At 33.9% G+C, this 17462-nt stretch overlaps 1 protein-coding gene and 1 long non-coding RNA gene across 7 annotated transcripts in view; one reads left to right on the top strand and one right to left on the bottom strand.

The window, feature by feature from the left end:
* LOC141689181 (uncharacterized) overlaps positions 1-15060 on the bottom strand; it is a 28163-nt gene extending 13103 nt beyond the window's left edge. For 4 of the 5 annotated variants that reach the window (XR_012562279.1, XR_012562280.1, XR_012562282.1 and 1 more), the window contains exons 1-4: positions 14926-15060; positions 13818-13906; positions 5281-5455; positions 1775-1863 (exon numbers count right to left, since the gene is read on the bottom strand). This is a non-coding gene — a long non-coding RNA (uncharacterized LOC141689181). Of the gene's footprint in view, positions 1-1774; positions 1864-5280; positions 5456-13817; positions 13907-14910 lie in introns of all 5 variants that reach the window. The other variant, XR_012562281.1, reaches the window with a different exon arrangement.
* On the top strand, positions 7370-12849 carry LOC141689409 (protein SUPPRESSOR OF GENE SILENCING 3-like). 2 transcript variants are annotated; one of them, XM_074493690.1, is made up of 6 exons: positions 7370-7547; positions 9141-10244; positions 10403-10697; positions 10795-11039; positions 11295-11452; positions 11881-11922. In XM_074493690.1, the coding sequence occupies exons 2-6, from the start codon at positions 9189-9191 to the stop codon at positions 11897-11899; spliced, it is 1773 nt and encodes a 590-aa protein (XP_074349791.1). In that variant the 5' UTR covers positions 7370-7547; positions 9141-9188; the 3' UTR covers positions 11900-11922. The 2 variants fall into 2 exon arrangements, with proteins under 2 accessions (XP_074349791.1, XP_074349790.1); XM_074493689.1 differs by lacking the exon at positions 11881-11922 and adding an exon at positions 12092-12849 and having other exon boundaries at positions 7376-7547.
* Positions 15061-17462: the final 2402 nt, after the last annotated feature.

The raw sequence follows: 17462 nt of genomic DNA, 5'->3' as shown, positions 1-17462 counted from the left end.
CAACTAGCCAAAACTGCTCCATTGTTTAAGCATCATATTATTGCATTTAGAAGTAGCTCAGGCGGTCAGGCATCATGGTATTCCATATATAACTAGCTTCTTCGTTTTCCCAACTATTTTAAAAAAAGCATGCGAGATTTTTATTAGAATACTTGAGATGTAACATGATTGTATAAAAATAGACTCGCCTGACCATGGAAATAGCTAGTTAGAGGTCGCAGAACATTAAAAAAGTCTTAAATTACGAAGCTTAAGTTAGCTACATCAGACTTTTCACTTGGGTACATCTTCCTCATAAGCTGTTGGTGGAATAATCGAGGTTGATTATATCAAGGAGAAAAAGGCGGAATCAGAAAAGTTTTCCATGCCATGCATTATTAAGCTTAAGTTAGCTATACATCAGACTTTTCACTTCGGTACATCTTAATCATAAGCTGTTGGTGGCATTATCGAGGTTGATTATATCGAGCTCATCATTCCAAAATACTTGGTACCTCCTTCGCTTGCAAGCAAACTCTCAAAGTTATTTGCACCTGAGTTGACGTTTCCAAAGTAGAAGATTCTTAGAATCATGATTGTGGTTTATGACTTCTATAAAGCTTGGTGTCAAGGTTTCTTCAAGAAGGGAAGAACGACGGAGAACGAAATTAAAAAGGAATTTTTTATTTGTATTAGTAAATATTTTAATTATATGTAGTAGAGAAATTAGTGTATTTACTTATTTTATGTGGGGCTAGTAGTTTACTATATTTGTACCTATACATAATAATCCTAAGGCCTAGCTTTCTAGGTTCCTCCTGGTTGCTAGATGAGTGTAGGTTTTTTGTAGGCCTCATCTTTGGATACAAGAACAAGTTTTCTAAAATACATTAGATCGCGAAATTTGGATTAAGATAGGTCATGTTATGTCATCTACTACTGATTTTGGAACATTCTCATCAGATTTTTAAGTTATTAGAAGATATTTTACTATTGCATAGCAAAGGGTCTTATATTCTTTTATATTCTGATGATCTGATCATAAGAACAGGTGCTTAATCCAAGTCCTAAGAGAAATTTCAGATGTCATTCCCAACTCTGGGCAGCCTCTACTGTTCACAAGTTGGCCCATTAAGAGTCTATTGCGAGTGGTACCGTTCATACCAACTAAAGGATTGTGCAACAACAGTAAACAATTTAATCCTATACTTGCATAGATAAAGACCAATATAGTTCAGTAATAATTAATTATTTCTATACCTTTCCATACTTCCCAGCCGTGTAGACTTGCCAACCAAGTCCATACATATGTGTATAAAATGGCTGAAAGTTTTGTTTCTGATTGTTTATCCTTCAAGCCACTCAAAACAACGATTTAAATGAGAAGACATCTAATTTCCCTAAAAGTGAAATCTAAGAAACAAGAAGCGATGAAACTCTGCTCTTAAGCAGAGAAATAATCGTGAGGATTGTCAATTTAGTTCAACTTGCACAGTATGTTAAACTAGATAATTTCTAGAGTCTCGAAAGTAAACTTGTGACCTTTTATTGTGCACTGCTAAAATTTCTAGACTGAAGTGCTTATCTGGAGCATGAATGAACTTAAATAATTCCAGGCTACGAATGACAAAAAACAATGAAGAACAAAGAAAATATATTAACATGTACATGCTAATTCTGAAACTCTTAGAAAGCTGAATATAAAGGGCACACTAACATGGCTTTCATCTGGTATGATTTATATTAGAGTTGCAGCTAGGACTAGCTGAAAGATGTAGCTAATTTAACATCTAACCTCTTAAGTGTGAGCAATACTCAAGCAGCTGCGCATGTTTATGGTTGAAATTCTTAACTCTTAAGGGAGTTGGTTCCAGTACCGCGTACCTGGTAAAAACATATTAAAAAATTAGCACCTCTCAAACAGTTACCAATTTCTCTATACATATGAGGCGTTCATTAAGATTTTGTGCTCCGTGTAAACCATATAACTCTCTTGAGTGCTTCACAAACATCACCTCTTAAGCGGCAAAGCAGTAGAGTTTTTACTAAAATATAAAGCTTCCTAACACAATATTTAGGAAGACTATAACGCCAAAAACTACGAAAGAAAAGATTTATTAAAATTGGTGATACCCCTAAAAGCTTTAGAAAGATGCGCAAATCATATACTTTATAGAATTTTGAGATTTTTTTCGTTACTTAAGTTTCACCCATAAATATTAGACAGCTATAACATTAAAATAGTTAATTGTATCCATCCTTTCTTTTCAAAGATGCATCATCTCCATTCCTCCAAAATCATAGCACCTCCTCATATACTAGATTAAATAATATACTTCGTAGCACCTCCTAATACAGTCTCTCTTTTTTGTTATTTTTCCTTCATAAATCTTTTCTACTAGTCGCATTCACAATAACAGAAAAGAATTTTCAGATATCGTGGGCGATTTACTAGAAAATATTATTTAACAAAATTATCACATAATAACTACAAAATTCTCGTAAAATATTTACTTAGCTTTTAACTTTAAATCCGTAAATGGCAAGGCATCTAAATAAGGCACAATTTTTATAACCGACTTTAAAAAAATCAAACCTAATTAGCATGTTATTAAGCTACCATTATCATGAATATCCACGATGATCACCCTCGTGAATAGTAAGTTGTTCTACTTCTACAAAATATAGTCCTTGTTCCCTTATCCACTATCTTAACTAATGTACTCAGAATCACAACGACGATCACCCTCGTGAATAGTAATTTGTACTACATTTACGAAACATAGTCCTTGTTCCATTATCTACTAAAACGGCTTAATTTAAAAATTCTCAACAAACTCGAATTTTCGTATTTCACAACTAATGTACTCGGAATGACAACGATCAGCTTGTTTTAATTCTACGAGATATAGTCCTCTTTCCATTATCCACTAAACATGTTAAATTTAAATTCTCAACAAACTCGAACTTTCGAATTTCATAACTAATGCAATCAGAATTCAGAAACCGTTTAAACTTTACATTCATCGATTTTTCGATAAACAAAACACTTTAACAAACACATTATAAGCCTTTGATCAATACAACTAAACATCAGCTTACAAATAAGACATGTTTAAACAAGTGATTGATAAGTTTCATAACTGATATGTGTATATACATACAAGTGTGTGTATTGTACCGATTATCGAAGAGTTCCGGTAATTTTGGCCGTGATTATGATCGATAACTGAGGCGAATTGGCCGGAAATTGAAGCTTCATATTATATTACTCGCCGGAGATATATACAGCGAGTGTATGTATCGTGTTTACGTTTACTATCAAAAATGAACAAAGAAAGGATATATACAGCGGAAACTGTAACTATTTTTTTACAGCCTATTTTTCTCCTCGATAAAATAATAAATTTATTAATTAATATTTTTATTTGATATGAGTTCTATTACTTTAAATTTGGCAATTTATTGTTAGTTTTAATAAATATTTTCTTTTATAACAATTGTTATTTTTTTGAGGTCTTGACTTAATAACGGTTGGGAATAAAAATAAATATTATGGGAATGTGGTAAATGAAAATCATATAAAAACTCAAGTAATCGGAAAAGTATGATTTACCTCCTTAAAGAATAAGTTTCTCCTTATATATACCAAAATTACAAATTTAAATAATAATGTATGGTATTAAGGTTCATGTTAACCGAATTTATTAAACATGAACCAAAAATCCCAAATGTTTAAATTTTAATTTTATCTTATAAGCATTTTTTTTTCTTGATCTTATCAGCAGCGGCCTTAAACATAACAAATAAAATGCTGGTAAGTCATCCTCAAATGGACCTTGAGAAGGTCTTTTACAAAATTGAGTGGGGTCCCCCCGACCCACCTACAGCAATGCTACCTGAGTTAAAATGGATCATGTGGTTACAAGGATTTTTAGCAGTTTCAAAATTTCTATCTTAATAAATGGCTCGCACGCACTTCTAACACCTGTTCCACTTTTGGAAGACCCTGCGTTATATCACCAGATCGCGATTTTTCATCAAAAACCAAATCACAAGCTTCTGATAAAAAACGAGCGGTTACCAAAAGTAGTTTACTTCAAAAAAATCAGAAAATGTTACCCCCCACTTCTTAACATCGTAGGCGAAGTATTGAATATGATACATATAGGCTGTGAAGCACGGGTGCGGGTGTAGGGATTTGTGGTGCGGGGATACGGTGATTCGGTAAATTCAAAAATATGGGGATTCGGGTGCGAGGATACGGCAATTTAAAAATAAATAAAATATATATTATATATGTAAATAATTAAAAAATTCATTAACCATCAATTTTCACTATTAAATCTGTTAACTTTTCTAAAAGAATTAAATTGTTCTTATAGATAAGAATTAACCATTTAAAATTGAAATAATAAAATTAAAAATCAATTCCAAAATATAAAGTCAAAGTACAGGTCCCATGTATACAAAAAGACGGGGTTTAGATATTGGACAGTTGAAGACCTCCATCACACCTTCACTTCATCTATAACAGACATGGACATACAATACATACATACACCTATCATTCTGCATATGGATATATGGATTACCAAACAAATCGACTGAATAACCAATAAGTCAGTCTCCCTCTCCCCCTGCCACTCCCCCTCCCCTCCCCCTCCCCCTCCCCCTCCCTCTCCCTCTCCCTCTCCCTCCCTCTCCCTCTCCCTCCCTCCCTCTCTCTGGCCGCACCCCCGCCGCACCCCCGCAGCACCCGGTGCGCAGTGCAGCACCTAAGTGCCGCACCCCTGCCTTCCAGCATATAGGTAAAAGCAAAAACCCATATAAAGGGATCAAGATAGGCAAGGAAGGTTCGGGAATGCATACATTCGCAGTTTGTTTGCAAATGATATTATTATAATCCTCGAGGATACAAACTCTGTTACAGGAACTAAGAGAACGTCACACTCTTTGCAAAAATAATTTGGTTTGAAGATTAACTGTCAAAAAAAAGTGGTCTCTACACAATAAAGTATACTACTCAACAGCCAGATAAATGGATTTGATATATTGGGACACTGGCTTGTAGAATTAGTACATGGCCACTATCATACCTTGGTATCCGATCAAAAATTTCACTTTGAAAGTAAAATTCCATAATAAACTTAACAAATGGAATGGCAAGCAACTTTAAATGGTCGGCTGAATGGTCCAAATTATAAAAAATATCATCACGCATCTCATTTCGTCAATATTTAAACAAGCAAAAGTTCCAAGTAGCAACATTTTTTAACAATGAAATTTGATAATACCTACGTTGAATGTGAACTGAATACTAGGGGGATTTTCAATTCTCAGACAAAGGAACATGGCAAAAAAAAATTTGCTAGTCCCATGCTCAAGAAAAATCTTCCACCCACTCTTGCTTTTCCAGCTGCAAGTTTTTTAAAAACTCCTCTTTATGTTTTGGCAAAGCCAGGTAACTCCTCATCTAAAGAAAAATTAAAACTTAAAGTCAGAATTTCACTCCAAAAAATCATAAAAAAATATTAATATATCAAGTGCATTTAAAGAAATGAAAATGACAACTACAATGGTGACATACCATCTAGGAAAGATTACAGTCACAAAGAATGATGTGTAGACCTATAACAATCACACAAGAACTTAATCGACATAAATAATGCAACAAATATATAGTTGTTATACATTATAATGGAGACTAAAGGATAGTTAAATCTATCACCGCCTTTGAAAAAATGAATAAGTTAAGCACATACTTTGGGTGTAACTATATATTAGAGAGAATCTCAAACATATTACCTCCCCCACATTTACATACAAAATTTACAATTTAGAAAACATACACTACAAGTAGGAGATAGAGAATGAAGTAAATTGTCCACACAGCATATACTTGTACAAGCTTTTATAACATTTTACACAATTTGTCAAAAAGATCAATGATTACCTCATTCATATCTTGATCAGGTAAAGCAAAATACAATATGATATCAAGTGAGCCAAAACACATTTTTTTTTCAAATAGATGTTTAAGTGAACCAGTGCTCTCAAATAACAATGAAGAACAAAGAAACGACACCAACATAGACTAAATTCGTCGTTCGACTTAGTCGAGATGAGACAAAGACGGCACACGCATACACGACACCAACGTAGAACCCCTGTGAATTAATATTCTCTAAAGTGATAATTTTTATAAATTTATAAAAAATCGTGGTCCTAAGTTGGAACCAATAATAAATTTTAATAACCTTTCTATTGTGATAATTGTTATTTTTTCAAAAATTCTAGTGTAAAATTTCAGTCCCAATTTTAGCATAAAATGATATCTTTGGTTAAATACAATTATTTATATACTTTACCAGTATAAAAATGTTTTAAGATATTAGTTTCGGGTATAATTTTATGTCTAACTATTTCTATTAAGAAAGATGTTCACATAAAGAAATAGATGGGTTTTATTGTAATACCCCACATACATTACACTAATGCTAATGATAATTATTGTAAACAACATTATACAAAATACAATATAAACTCATTAAATTTTATTTGCTAATAATTATCGTTGTAAATAACATTAAACAAAATACAATATAAACTTACTAATTTTTATTAACTATTTACTGCGTTACAAACCCACATAACCCATTTTAATCAAGTAACGTTTCTCCTATTGTCATTAAAAATTTTCAAAACAAATATCTTAGATCCGTATACTAAAGATAAACTTTTCCCCACAAGGAAAACCTTTTAATTATTTTTTTATAGAAATTTCGGCAAAAATCTAGATCTAATTAGATTTATATTTATCATTTTCTAAAATTGTTGATGGTACGTCTTCGTTATACGTTTGAGTTTATACATGTTATTGAACTGAATCACAACCTAAGTCAAGCTAAGTAATTTTGAGCTTTGACGTCTTACTTGTTAAATTTGGAATCAAGGTAAAATTTGATGACTACTCAGACTTAACAATTTTAAAACTCGACTTGCCAAGAATTTTTTTAGCTCGAAACCAGTAATTGATAGTTTTAGTCTGAAAAATATCAAACACATGAAAACTTTAAAGAACGATGAATAAAAATCTTACAACTTATATTATATGATCGAATATCAAAAAGATAAAATATTAATCTACTAATAAGAAATATGGTACTTTGAATTTTCTAAGAAGCTCAAAATTATGATTCCATTATATTAATCTTTAGCATTTCTTTTAAAGATATCTTGAGCATAAAATAGAGAAAAAGAAAAAAGAGAATAAGTACGTATTCCCAAAATAATTTCTTCTAATAAATGCATTACACTAAAAAGAAATAATTAACTTTCACCGAGAAACTGAAAATAGTATGAACGGGGCCCACCGGATTTGAGAAGATTATACACCTACCTACTAAATTTTTGAAATCCAGAGTCCTCAAGATTATTACACAAGCCCCTTGTTTTCACCCACAGTCATACTTATTTCACCTCTCTCTACAATATACATACAACTTATACACACACACACAAAAGCCTCTCCAAAAAACTCTGTTTCATAGCTCGACCACAATCGGGTAAATTCCTCTCTCTATTCAATCGATTTTTCCGTTGCGATATTGATTTAATGCTTCATTTTATGCATCTATGTATCTTGTTTTTGCTTGTTTTCATAGGTATTTGTACTTGTTTTCCATGTTCTTAGAGTTTTAAAGGCTTATTCCTCGTGGTTTTTAGTCTTTATTTGTTGTTTATATACATGTTTTGTTCATTAAAATGATGTTAGAGTTTTATAACTATAAGATGTTTTCTTATGTGTTTTAATGGTTTTTGTTGGTGTGATTGTTGTCTTCACGTGCCTCATGTATATATACAACATCAAGATTTTTCTTTTGTTTTCGATATATCTATTGTTATGTTTTCGTAAATTATCTTATTATTTCCGCCATTTCAACTATACTTTAGTCATTTTACGGCTTTTAATCGTAATTTACGTTTACATCTGTGTTTATCGTGTGTTAATTAGTTGTTTATAAACATTTTTTTATTGATTAAAATAATCCATGGTTTTTATTTTCCAAGAATTAAATACTGTAAGGTGCTTTTACGAGTTCTAATGGGTTTTTTTTGTGCGATTGTTGTTTCGTGTGCCAAATGTATGTATTTGACATTTAGACTTTTCTATTGTTTTTTTATATTTGTGTTATGTTTTCACATACTGCATTTTTTTGTGATTTTAAGGGTTTTAAGCGTAGTTTATGGATACAGTTGTGTTTTTAGTGCTTATTATACATGTTATGTTGATTGCAATGATTTAGAGTGCATATATATTAGGGTTTTGATGTTGTAAGGTATTTTTATGATTTTTTTGTGTTAAATGTATTCAAACACTATATAGACTTGTTTAATGTTTTCATTTTATTCATATTGTTATGTTTCTGTATGTTATGTTTTTTGTTTCTGTCATTTGAACTTGTTTTTCACAATTTCAGGGATTTTTAGTGTAATGTGTACTTTGTGCATTTTACTGTCTTTTAGTTGTTTATTTGTTTATATACATGTTTTGAAGATTAGAAGGTTTAGAGTGTAGATTTTTTAGGGTTTTAATACTGTATGTAAGGTGTATGGTTTTTGTTGGTGCAATTGTTTTATTCTATCGGTCAAATGTTTGTATACACCATCTAGACTTGTTTGATGTATCTGTTATATGTGTGAGTCTCTGCTCTTATACCTTTGTATGTTAACTTATTTGTTTCTGCCTTCCCGGTCTCCAAATTTTCTTTCGTTATGTTAGAGGTTTTTAAGGTTAATCTTTGTGTACATTTGTGTTTTTTGTTTTTATTGTTATTACTTGTTTATTTACATGTATTGATAATAGAATTTTTTTAGAGCATGTATATACATATATCAGGGTTTTAGATTATTTATTATGTGTTTGTATTTTTCTATAGGCATGGGTGATCAAAATATGGAGTAATCTATGTGTGCAGATTATTGTTCTTTGATTGTGATGGTGTTGTTAGGTATAGGGTCTGAACATGTCAGTTTTTTTGTTTATGTTATTGCTATCATTCTTATTATGCTAAAACATGGTTATACCAATTTTTGTTATAAATAGACATTTATAAAACTTGAGACTTTCTGTCATTTAACATGTTTTTTTATGATAGATATTAAACAACTATTGCATCAGGATCTGTGTTTTGGGCATTTAAACGATGAGTTCAAGAATAGGGGGAGGATCTGGTGCGAAGCTACCTACTGCTGGTTCAACTGAATCGGCCAAAGGAAAAAATGTCGCTCAAGTTTCTGATCGCTGGGCTGATCAAGTGGTTGATAGGGTATCAGCCGTAAGTCTCGATTCTGAACAGGATGGAGGCTGGGAGGAGGTAGCTAGAAAGCCCAGAAATAGATTTGTACGAAATGTGGGGAATCAGAACTCCAGTACGAAAGTTTCAGGCAATCCCTGGACAGGAGCTAAGGGGCCTTCTAATGCCCGGACAGGAGCCAAGGGGCCTTCTAATGCCTGGCCAAAAACTAAGCAGCCTGTCAATGCCTGGGCAGGAAAGGGTTCGGCCAATTCCTTTGCAGCACCAGCAGGGGAAAATAGAAGGCCAGCTGGCAGAGGTTGGAATCAATCTTCTAAAGAGTATGTGAACCATTATGATCAACCAGCTGTTATACCTCCTCTTGAGAAAGGGTGGCAATGGTGCAGTAACCCGTCTGAGGTAGAAAAGGTGTATAATGTACCTGCTCTCAACCCTTCCGATGCTACGGATGACAAAGAGGACGAAAAATATGTCGATAAAATTGGTGGCGAAGAGGATTTTAATACTGAAGATATTAATGATTCGGATGAATATGACTCTGATGAAAGCCAAAAGAGTCACGAGACTCTGAAGAAGAGTACATTACTTAAGGGTTTCTTTGAAACCCTAGATGACATGAAAGCAGAGGAAATTAATGAACCTGATAGGCAGTGGCACTGCCCGGCATGTCATGGAGGGCCTGGTGCTATTGACTGGTATCGTGGACTGCAGCCCCTGATCACCCATGCTAAAACTAAAGGAAAAAGAAGGGCAAAGGCCCACAGGCTACTTGCTAAACTGTTGGATGAGGAGCTGCGTAGGAGGGGAAGCTCTGTAATCCCTGCTGGTGAAGCCTTCGGAAAGTGGAAGGGTTTAAACCAGAGTGATGTTAATGATCGGGAAATAGTATGGCCGCCTATGGTCATAATAACGAACACCCAACTCGAAAAGGATGACAAAGGAAAGGTAAGTTTTCTTTTAATATGCTATTGGATAATGCACACTTATGTATTGAGTGACAAATATAGCTTCGAATGGGAAAGAGGCCTACCGTGTGGTGATCAATCCTTTATTTGTCTGTTTGTACTGATGCCTTACCTTTTAACTTAATATTGCATTTTCAGTGGATTGGAATGGGAAATCCCGAGCTTCTTGAGTACTTCAATAATTATGCAGCAGTGAGATCACGGCACTCGTATGGCCCGCAAGGGCATCGAGGTATGAGTGTCCTCATCTTTGAGCCCTCAGCTGTTGGTTATTTTGAGGCTGAACGATTAAGCAAGCATTTCGAGGAACAAGGAACGAATCGTGAAGCTTGGGATCGTCGACAGAAGCTGTTTCTCCCTGGCGGCCAGCGCCTGCTGTATGGTTACATGGCAGAGAGAAGAGATATCGATAAATTTAATCAGCATTCTCAAGGTCCACTATTTTCTCACCTTACTTGTGTTAAGAGTACCTCTTTCGTCATTTTCCTCTTCTTTAGTTAAGTAGATTTTTCTTATCTCTGATTTGCTAGGCAAATCCAAACTCAAGTTTGAGATGAGATCTTACGAGGAGATGGTAGTTAACCCAATGAAGCAGATGAACGAGGACAATCATCTCCTCCACTGGTACAAAAACGAAGCTGTGAAGGAGAAAAAATATTCAAAAACACTTGAAGAGTCATTTGGTGCTTTGACTGAGAAACTGGGCAAGACCCTGGAAGAGAATCGCATAGTGCGACAGAGGACAAAAATGCATCACGAGCAAAACAAGGAGGAGGTAATCAGTGATCCTTTATAATAGATAGGGCAAATATTGTATGACTGTTTGGAACTCTGTGCAAGTGTATATTGTGATTGTCTTTTGCTGCACAGTTCACTTACAATCGGTATCTCCAGCTGTCACATCTTGTTATATCACATCTGTAGTTGTCAGCTTCATTTCTCTAATTGCACAGAGTAAATTTATTTATTTTTTAAAGAAAAGCATTTGGGTTCATTTTTAACTGATGTTGGGAATTTTATTTTTCTTTAGATGGACTTTCAAGAAGAATTTTATAAAGAGCAACTCAGGCTTATTCACAAATCCAGCAATGAGAGGGAGGAGATTTTTGAGAAGGTACAGCAAGAGAAGAGGGAGGAAATTAGGATCTATATGGAAAATCCTCCATCAGAAGCGGATCATCAATCCAGGTACAATGCAAATAGTATGTGAACAGTGTTACTCGTGTATATGCATATCTTCTTTTCTATGGCATAAAAAAACCACGGTAAGATTTAGCTCATGTTTAACACGGGTATTGTAACAGTTTCTGCATGTTGGTGATGTTAGTTAGCTACTAGTTGTTGGACCTTTTGGCGCTGTGTGGAAGTTAACTGTGAGCATGGTCATAATTTTTGTATTTTGTGAATTATCAATCTCTTGGGTTTGTCTGCATGTCATGTTGTTGATTTAATTTCATTTCTAAATTGTGTTACTGGTTTTGCTTACTAAGTTTTAGTTAGTATGCAGTTATCATCTTCCTCCATTGACTCTTAATTGTATTATTTATAGATTGCATCTTGTGTAACCTTTTCTGACTGAGCTTGTAAGTCTTTTTATGTGTCATTGTGGGATGCAGTTTATATCAGTGTGGCTAACTGCTAGAACTTGTGCTACATATGTTCTCTTCCAGATTTATCGTGTGTAATTGTGTAAATGTATTAAAAAACAAAAAAAAAGTGTCATGTTTTCACTATTACTTGCGTGTTTTCTTACTGTTTAAATTCGTAGTCATAATTGGTCATGGTCATTGTGTTTACACCTCTTCTGTATTTGGGTTCGTGAAATAGGATCGAGCAAGGTGCTACGTTGATTTTGTCTCACCAAAACAATATGGACAACTTTGCTGACGAAAGGGACAAACTTTTGAGAGATCTGGAAGATAGGAAGGTCAAGCTAAAGAAGGAACGGTACGAAGAGGATGTCAAACTGGAGAGAGAGTTTGATGAAAATTTGGCACGGCTGATGGAGAAGTACAGCCGTATCAGTTGAAGGAAGAGCGCCGGATTTGTCATCGTGAGAGAATGATAGTGATGAGGAGAGCAGCAGCGGCGGAACATAATCTAAGATAAATGGATTTTAGAAACATGAAATTGTTAAGCGTTTGATGAAAACTTATAATATGGAGCTTTAGGCTTCTAATCTCAACTGACTAGGACTAAGCGATTACAAGAAGCAAGTTTCAGTTTGCTCTTTGTGGGTTTTGATGATGAAGGATATTTAAATGGTTTTCTTTGATTGGCCCCATTATAATATGGTTGCTGATCAATGGTACTTTGAATCGTTTATCATGGTCTGGCACTTGACCGTTCTGTATATCTATGATTGTATGTTTGTACGACATTTGGCTGACCCTTGTGCACATGATGCTATAGGTATGCCCATTGCATGGGCTTCTGCAGCCCATCTACCACATGTCATCCGCTTATGCTGATGTAGAGAACTGAACACATGTGCTAGTCACACGTGCCTAAAGAAGGTATTAACTCTGTGCAATTCTAAAAGATTCTTCTTAGAATCATGTTTGTGTGGTTTATGACTTCTATAAAACTTGTGGGCAAGTTTTCTTCAACAAGGGAAGAATGACGAAGAACGAAAATAAAAAGAATCTTTTATTTGTATTAGTAAATATTTCAATTAAATGTAGTAGAGAAATTAGTGTATTTACTTATTTTGTGGGGCTAGTAGTTTACGTATTTTATGTGGGCTAGTAGTTAACTATATTCGTACTTATACACAATAATCCTAAGTCCTAGCTTAGCTTTCTAGGTTCCTGGTTTCTATATAGTTTCTATTGGTAATAGGGTATGTGGCGGTGTTTCACGGAGAGGTATTTCGTCGCTGTCTGCCGAACGCCTCTCTTAGTCTTCTAATGTTGCTGGGGCAACCAGACCGGGGCTACCTGTGATGGGTAATGCCGTAATGGCACAACCAGAAGAGGGACTTGTTTATAATATTTTTGATATCCAACTAAATTAGGAGTTGGTTGGAATTATAGGTATGGGAAATTTTAGGGGCTGTTGTGCTATATTATAATACAGCTCAGAAGTCCAGATTACGTATTTTTAGCTACGACGTCTGACATGATATGAATGAATATTATAGTAATAGTCCTAGGAGTAACTTTAAGCTTAAGCTACTTATACCCCTGCCCGTGGCATGCATATCTACCAGAGTACCGAAACTACAAACCTTTGCATGAGTAACTAAAAACCTCACTCTCTTTCAGTTACTTGATCGAATATCCCCCAAGTGAAATATATGCAGGCATGTACGTTATTTTAACTTTTAAGTATATAAACTCTAAGTCTAACCTAATTATATGATAGAAAAATATGAACTACATATGATGTAGACAGAGTTACTTGGAAAACCATGTACATGGTAAATTTTTTTGTATGAGCATAAAATTCAAAGAAATCATGATAAGAAAATTCTAGGAATACAAAAAATTACCACATTGCAGCATATGCTTAAAAAAAATATTACACATACTAGCACAATTTATCATCTAACCTCTTAAGTGTGAGCAATACTCAAACAGCTGCGCATGTTTATGGTTGAATATCTTAACTCTTAAGGGAGTTGGTTCCAGTACCGCATACCTGGTAATAATGTATTAAAAATTAACACATCTCAAACAATTACCAATTTCTCAATACTTGTTGGTTAAACATAAATATGAGGCGTTCATTAAGATATCATTAAGATATTATGCTCTGTGTTAACCATATAACTCTCTTAAGTGCTTCACAAACATCACCTCTTAAGCGCCAAATCGGTAGAGTTTCTACTAAAATTTATAATGTTTCCTAACACGATATTTAGGAAGAATATAACGCCGAAAACTATGAAAGAAAAAATTAAATAAAATTGGTAATACTACAAAAGGGATGTGCAAATCATATTAATCATATTACACGATATTTTAAGGGATGTGCCTCATCTCCCTTCCTCCAAAATCATAGCACCTCCTCATACAGTCTCTCTTTGTTATTACTTTTCCTTCATAAATCTTCTCCGACTAGTCACATTCCCAATAACAGATTAGCATTTTCTGATATCTTGTGTCATTTACTAGTTAACAAAATTATCACATTATAACTAGAAACTTATAGTCATCGGAGTTATTAAAACTTAATATCACTTCAAGCCTTCATCATAGTTCTTGTAAAATATTTACTCAGCTATAAACTTTAAATCCGTAAATAGCAAGGCATCTAAATAAGGCACAATTTTTATGACCAACTTTAAAAAACAATCAAACCTAATTAGCATGTTATTAAACTACCATTATCACGAATATCCACGACGATCACCCTCGCGAATAGTACGTTGTTCTACTTCTATGAAATATAGTCCTTGTTCCATTATCCACTAAACAGGCTTAATTTAAAAAATTCTCAACAAACTCGAACTTTCGTATTTCATAACTAATGCAATCAAAATTCGGAAAACCTTTTACACTCTACATACATTTATCGATTTCTTCGATGAACAAAACACTTTAACAAACACAATTTAAGCTATATACAATTAAATAATCGACAAATAAAACAAGTGAATGATAAAATACATACAAGAATAACTGATGTGTGTATAAACATACAAGTGTGTATTGTACCAATTAGCGAAGAGTTCCGGCGAGTTTGGCCACCGATAACTGAGTCGAATTAGCCGGAAATTGGAGCTTCATATCATAGTACTCGCCGGAGATATATACAGCGAGTTGTATGTATTGCCGGAGATAAGTTCAAAATCAACTAATTAGTCAAACAATTAGTTTAAATAAAACTAATATTAATACAAAATCTAGGAAAATTAAATAGTTTACAAATTGAGAAATTATCAAAAAATGCCAACAAAGTCGTTTTTTAAATATGTTGTGCATGTCTAATTAATTAGAAAAGAAAAAAGATAAAAATATTAAATTTTCTAATTTTGCTTGCGATTTTTATAATGTTTTGAAAATATTTGTAAAAATACAGTTCGTAAATAAAATCATTTATATGTATAGCTTATTTTAAGTTTTCTTAAAAATAATAGTAACTTTTTTCGGTTGCATTTGAAATTGAATCGAGTCATAAAATCGTATTTTTCAAAAAAATTTACAAAATCGTATTTCAGAAATAAAAATTTAAAGAAAAAACGTACTTAAAAAACCTCTTAAATTTTTTTTTGAAAATGAAGTGATAATTTGTGTAAGACAATAAAGCCATCAAACATATATATTATTGGCATCAATAAGTGAAAATATATAATGACTCAATTCCTAAACATACATAAAATAAAATATAATAGTAGAAGCTATTTTTTATTATATTTTGATGTTTAGCGACTATATTTACATAAAAAGGGGCGGTATCCCTTCGAATAATCTCTATTATTTGCCATTTTTCATACTCTTTAATATCATTGCACATTATTCCTGATGCACATACTCATACTTACAGACACAATTTTGAATGAGTTTAATGAACTCTTATTTGTAAATGTAGCACAATGCATCAACAGTCACATTGTGCATCGTCTACGTGCAGTGAGGTTAATGTAATGTACGAGAAATTTTTAAAACGGAGTCTCAGACACTGTTGTGTGTAGGTTGGATCTATCCACGGAACACATAAAACAGAGTCTCCGCTTTATTTGCTAATACACCTTCTTCACCACTTTATCTCGCTATCCAGCGTGGCAGTTGAGCAGTTCACATGGAAATGCTGGTGGCACTGCTCAAAAACAGTTTTCATCGTAGGTGCAACAAACAGACCAACATTATCATTCATCCAGCACTGCTGATCAGGCCAGGATGACAGGACCGATTAACATACATCCGCCTTCCAGATGATGCTTCTCACTTTCAGATTTTCAAAGCATGCCTACGGAAGTCCCCTGTCTCCAATAATGTTGTCCTTCTTGCACTTGCACGTTATACTTTGCCAGTGATCCTGCAAGTATGCCATTCAAGGAAATATTGAGAAGGTAAGATTCTAGTATAGCCTAGTTAAACTTTAAAGTGCATTGCGATACATGCATTGCATGATATTTGTACACCATAATTATGTTTGAGATCTATTAGTCAACCGGTGCTTTCATTTTAGTCACGGTTTGAAGGGTTACAAGCTCCTCTGGTATATCGGAAACCTTTATTATTATTTCATTGGGTATGTATGTATCTCGTAAAGTTCAGAGTTCATAACATAAAAACCTCATTTCTCTACCATACAGTAGAACATATCACTTAATAGTCTGTTAACTGGGACTATTCACAGCAATACGGAAATACCAAACTTCTAAGCTAGCCATACAGACTATTAAACGCTGGAATATTAAAGTATTTGAGGACATAGACATCCAGATCCAAATCTAGCAGGCGGAAGCAAACTTTACAGAGACTAATAAACTAGACAACAACCTTGATATGATCCACAATTTCTACAAACAATACAAACTCTATGGCAAAAAAATTAGCAATCCGAGGCACACACATAGATATATAGATCTCTGTTTGGGGAGGGGGGGTATCAAAATGTTTCATGGGGAGGGGGGTATCAAAATGTTTCATCGAGTTGTCGTCAAAAGGGGGAATAATTAGGTTATGGAAATTAGATACTACTAGGCAACAGCCTTGAATAAATTCCACAGCTTAAAGTAACATACAAACTCTATGACCAATAATTCAGCTTGCCGAGGCACAAACCAAAGATTTATGGATCTCTGTTATGGGAGGGGAATGGGGTGAGTTTCAGAGTGTTTCATCACATTGTCAAAAGGAGGAATAATTCGGTTATGGAAATTAGATCCCAATGCCTATTGTCTTAAAGCGGATCTACCTAAAAGGAAAACTCGTATGATTTCTCTTTCAAGTAGAGGAGTTAGCAAGTTGAAGACTTGTCAAAGTAAAATAGCTACATCCCCCCTTAATCACATTTACCTCAAAAATATGATTATGGATAGTCTTATCTGGAGAAAAGACTGGTTCCATCAAAGGGAAGACAGTTTCAGAACTATTTTATCAATTCAGAAATCATCAGCGGCCTTAATATAACAAATAAAATGCTGGTATAATCCTCAAATGGACATTGAGAAGGCCTTTTACAAAATCGAGTGAGGGTCTCCTTTAGACCGACCTACAACTATGCTACCTGAATTAAAATGGATCAT

This window comes from Apium graveolens, chromosome 10 (assembly GCF_009905375.1).
Source record: "Apium graveolens cultivar Ventura chromosome 10, ASM990537v1, whole genome shotgun sequence".
Lineage (NCBI taxonomy): Eukaryota > Viridiplantae > Streptophyta > Magnoliopsida > Apiales > Apiaceae > Apium > Apium graveolens.
The sequence above is the reverse complement of the archived record's forward strand: the minus strand, read 5'-3'. Positions and strand labels throughout refer to the sequence as shown.

Excerpts from the sequence above, each read along its gene's own strand:
- LOC141689409 (XM_074493689.1), top strand. The coding sequence starts at position 9,189 with ATGAGTTCAAGAATAGGGGGAGGATCTGGTGCGAAGCTACCTACTGCT. Across the intron at positions 10,698-10,794 it reads ATTTAATCAGCATTCTCAAG|GCAAATCCAAACTCAAGTTT; the intron begins GTCCACTATTTT and ends CTGATTTGCTAG. Across the intron at positions 11,453-12,091 it reads GAAGCGGATCATCAATCCAG|GATCGAGCAAGGTGCTACGT; the intron begins GTACAATGCAAA and ends TTCGTGAAATAG.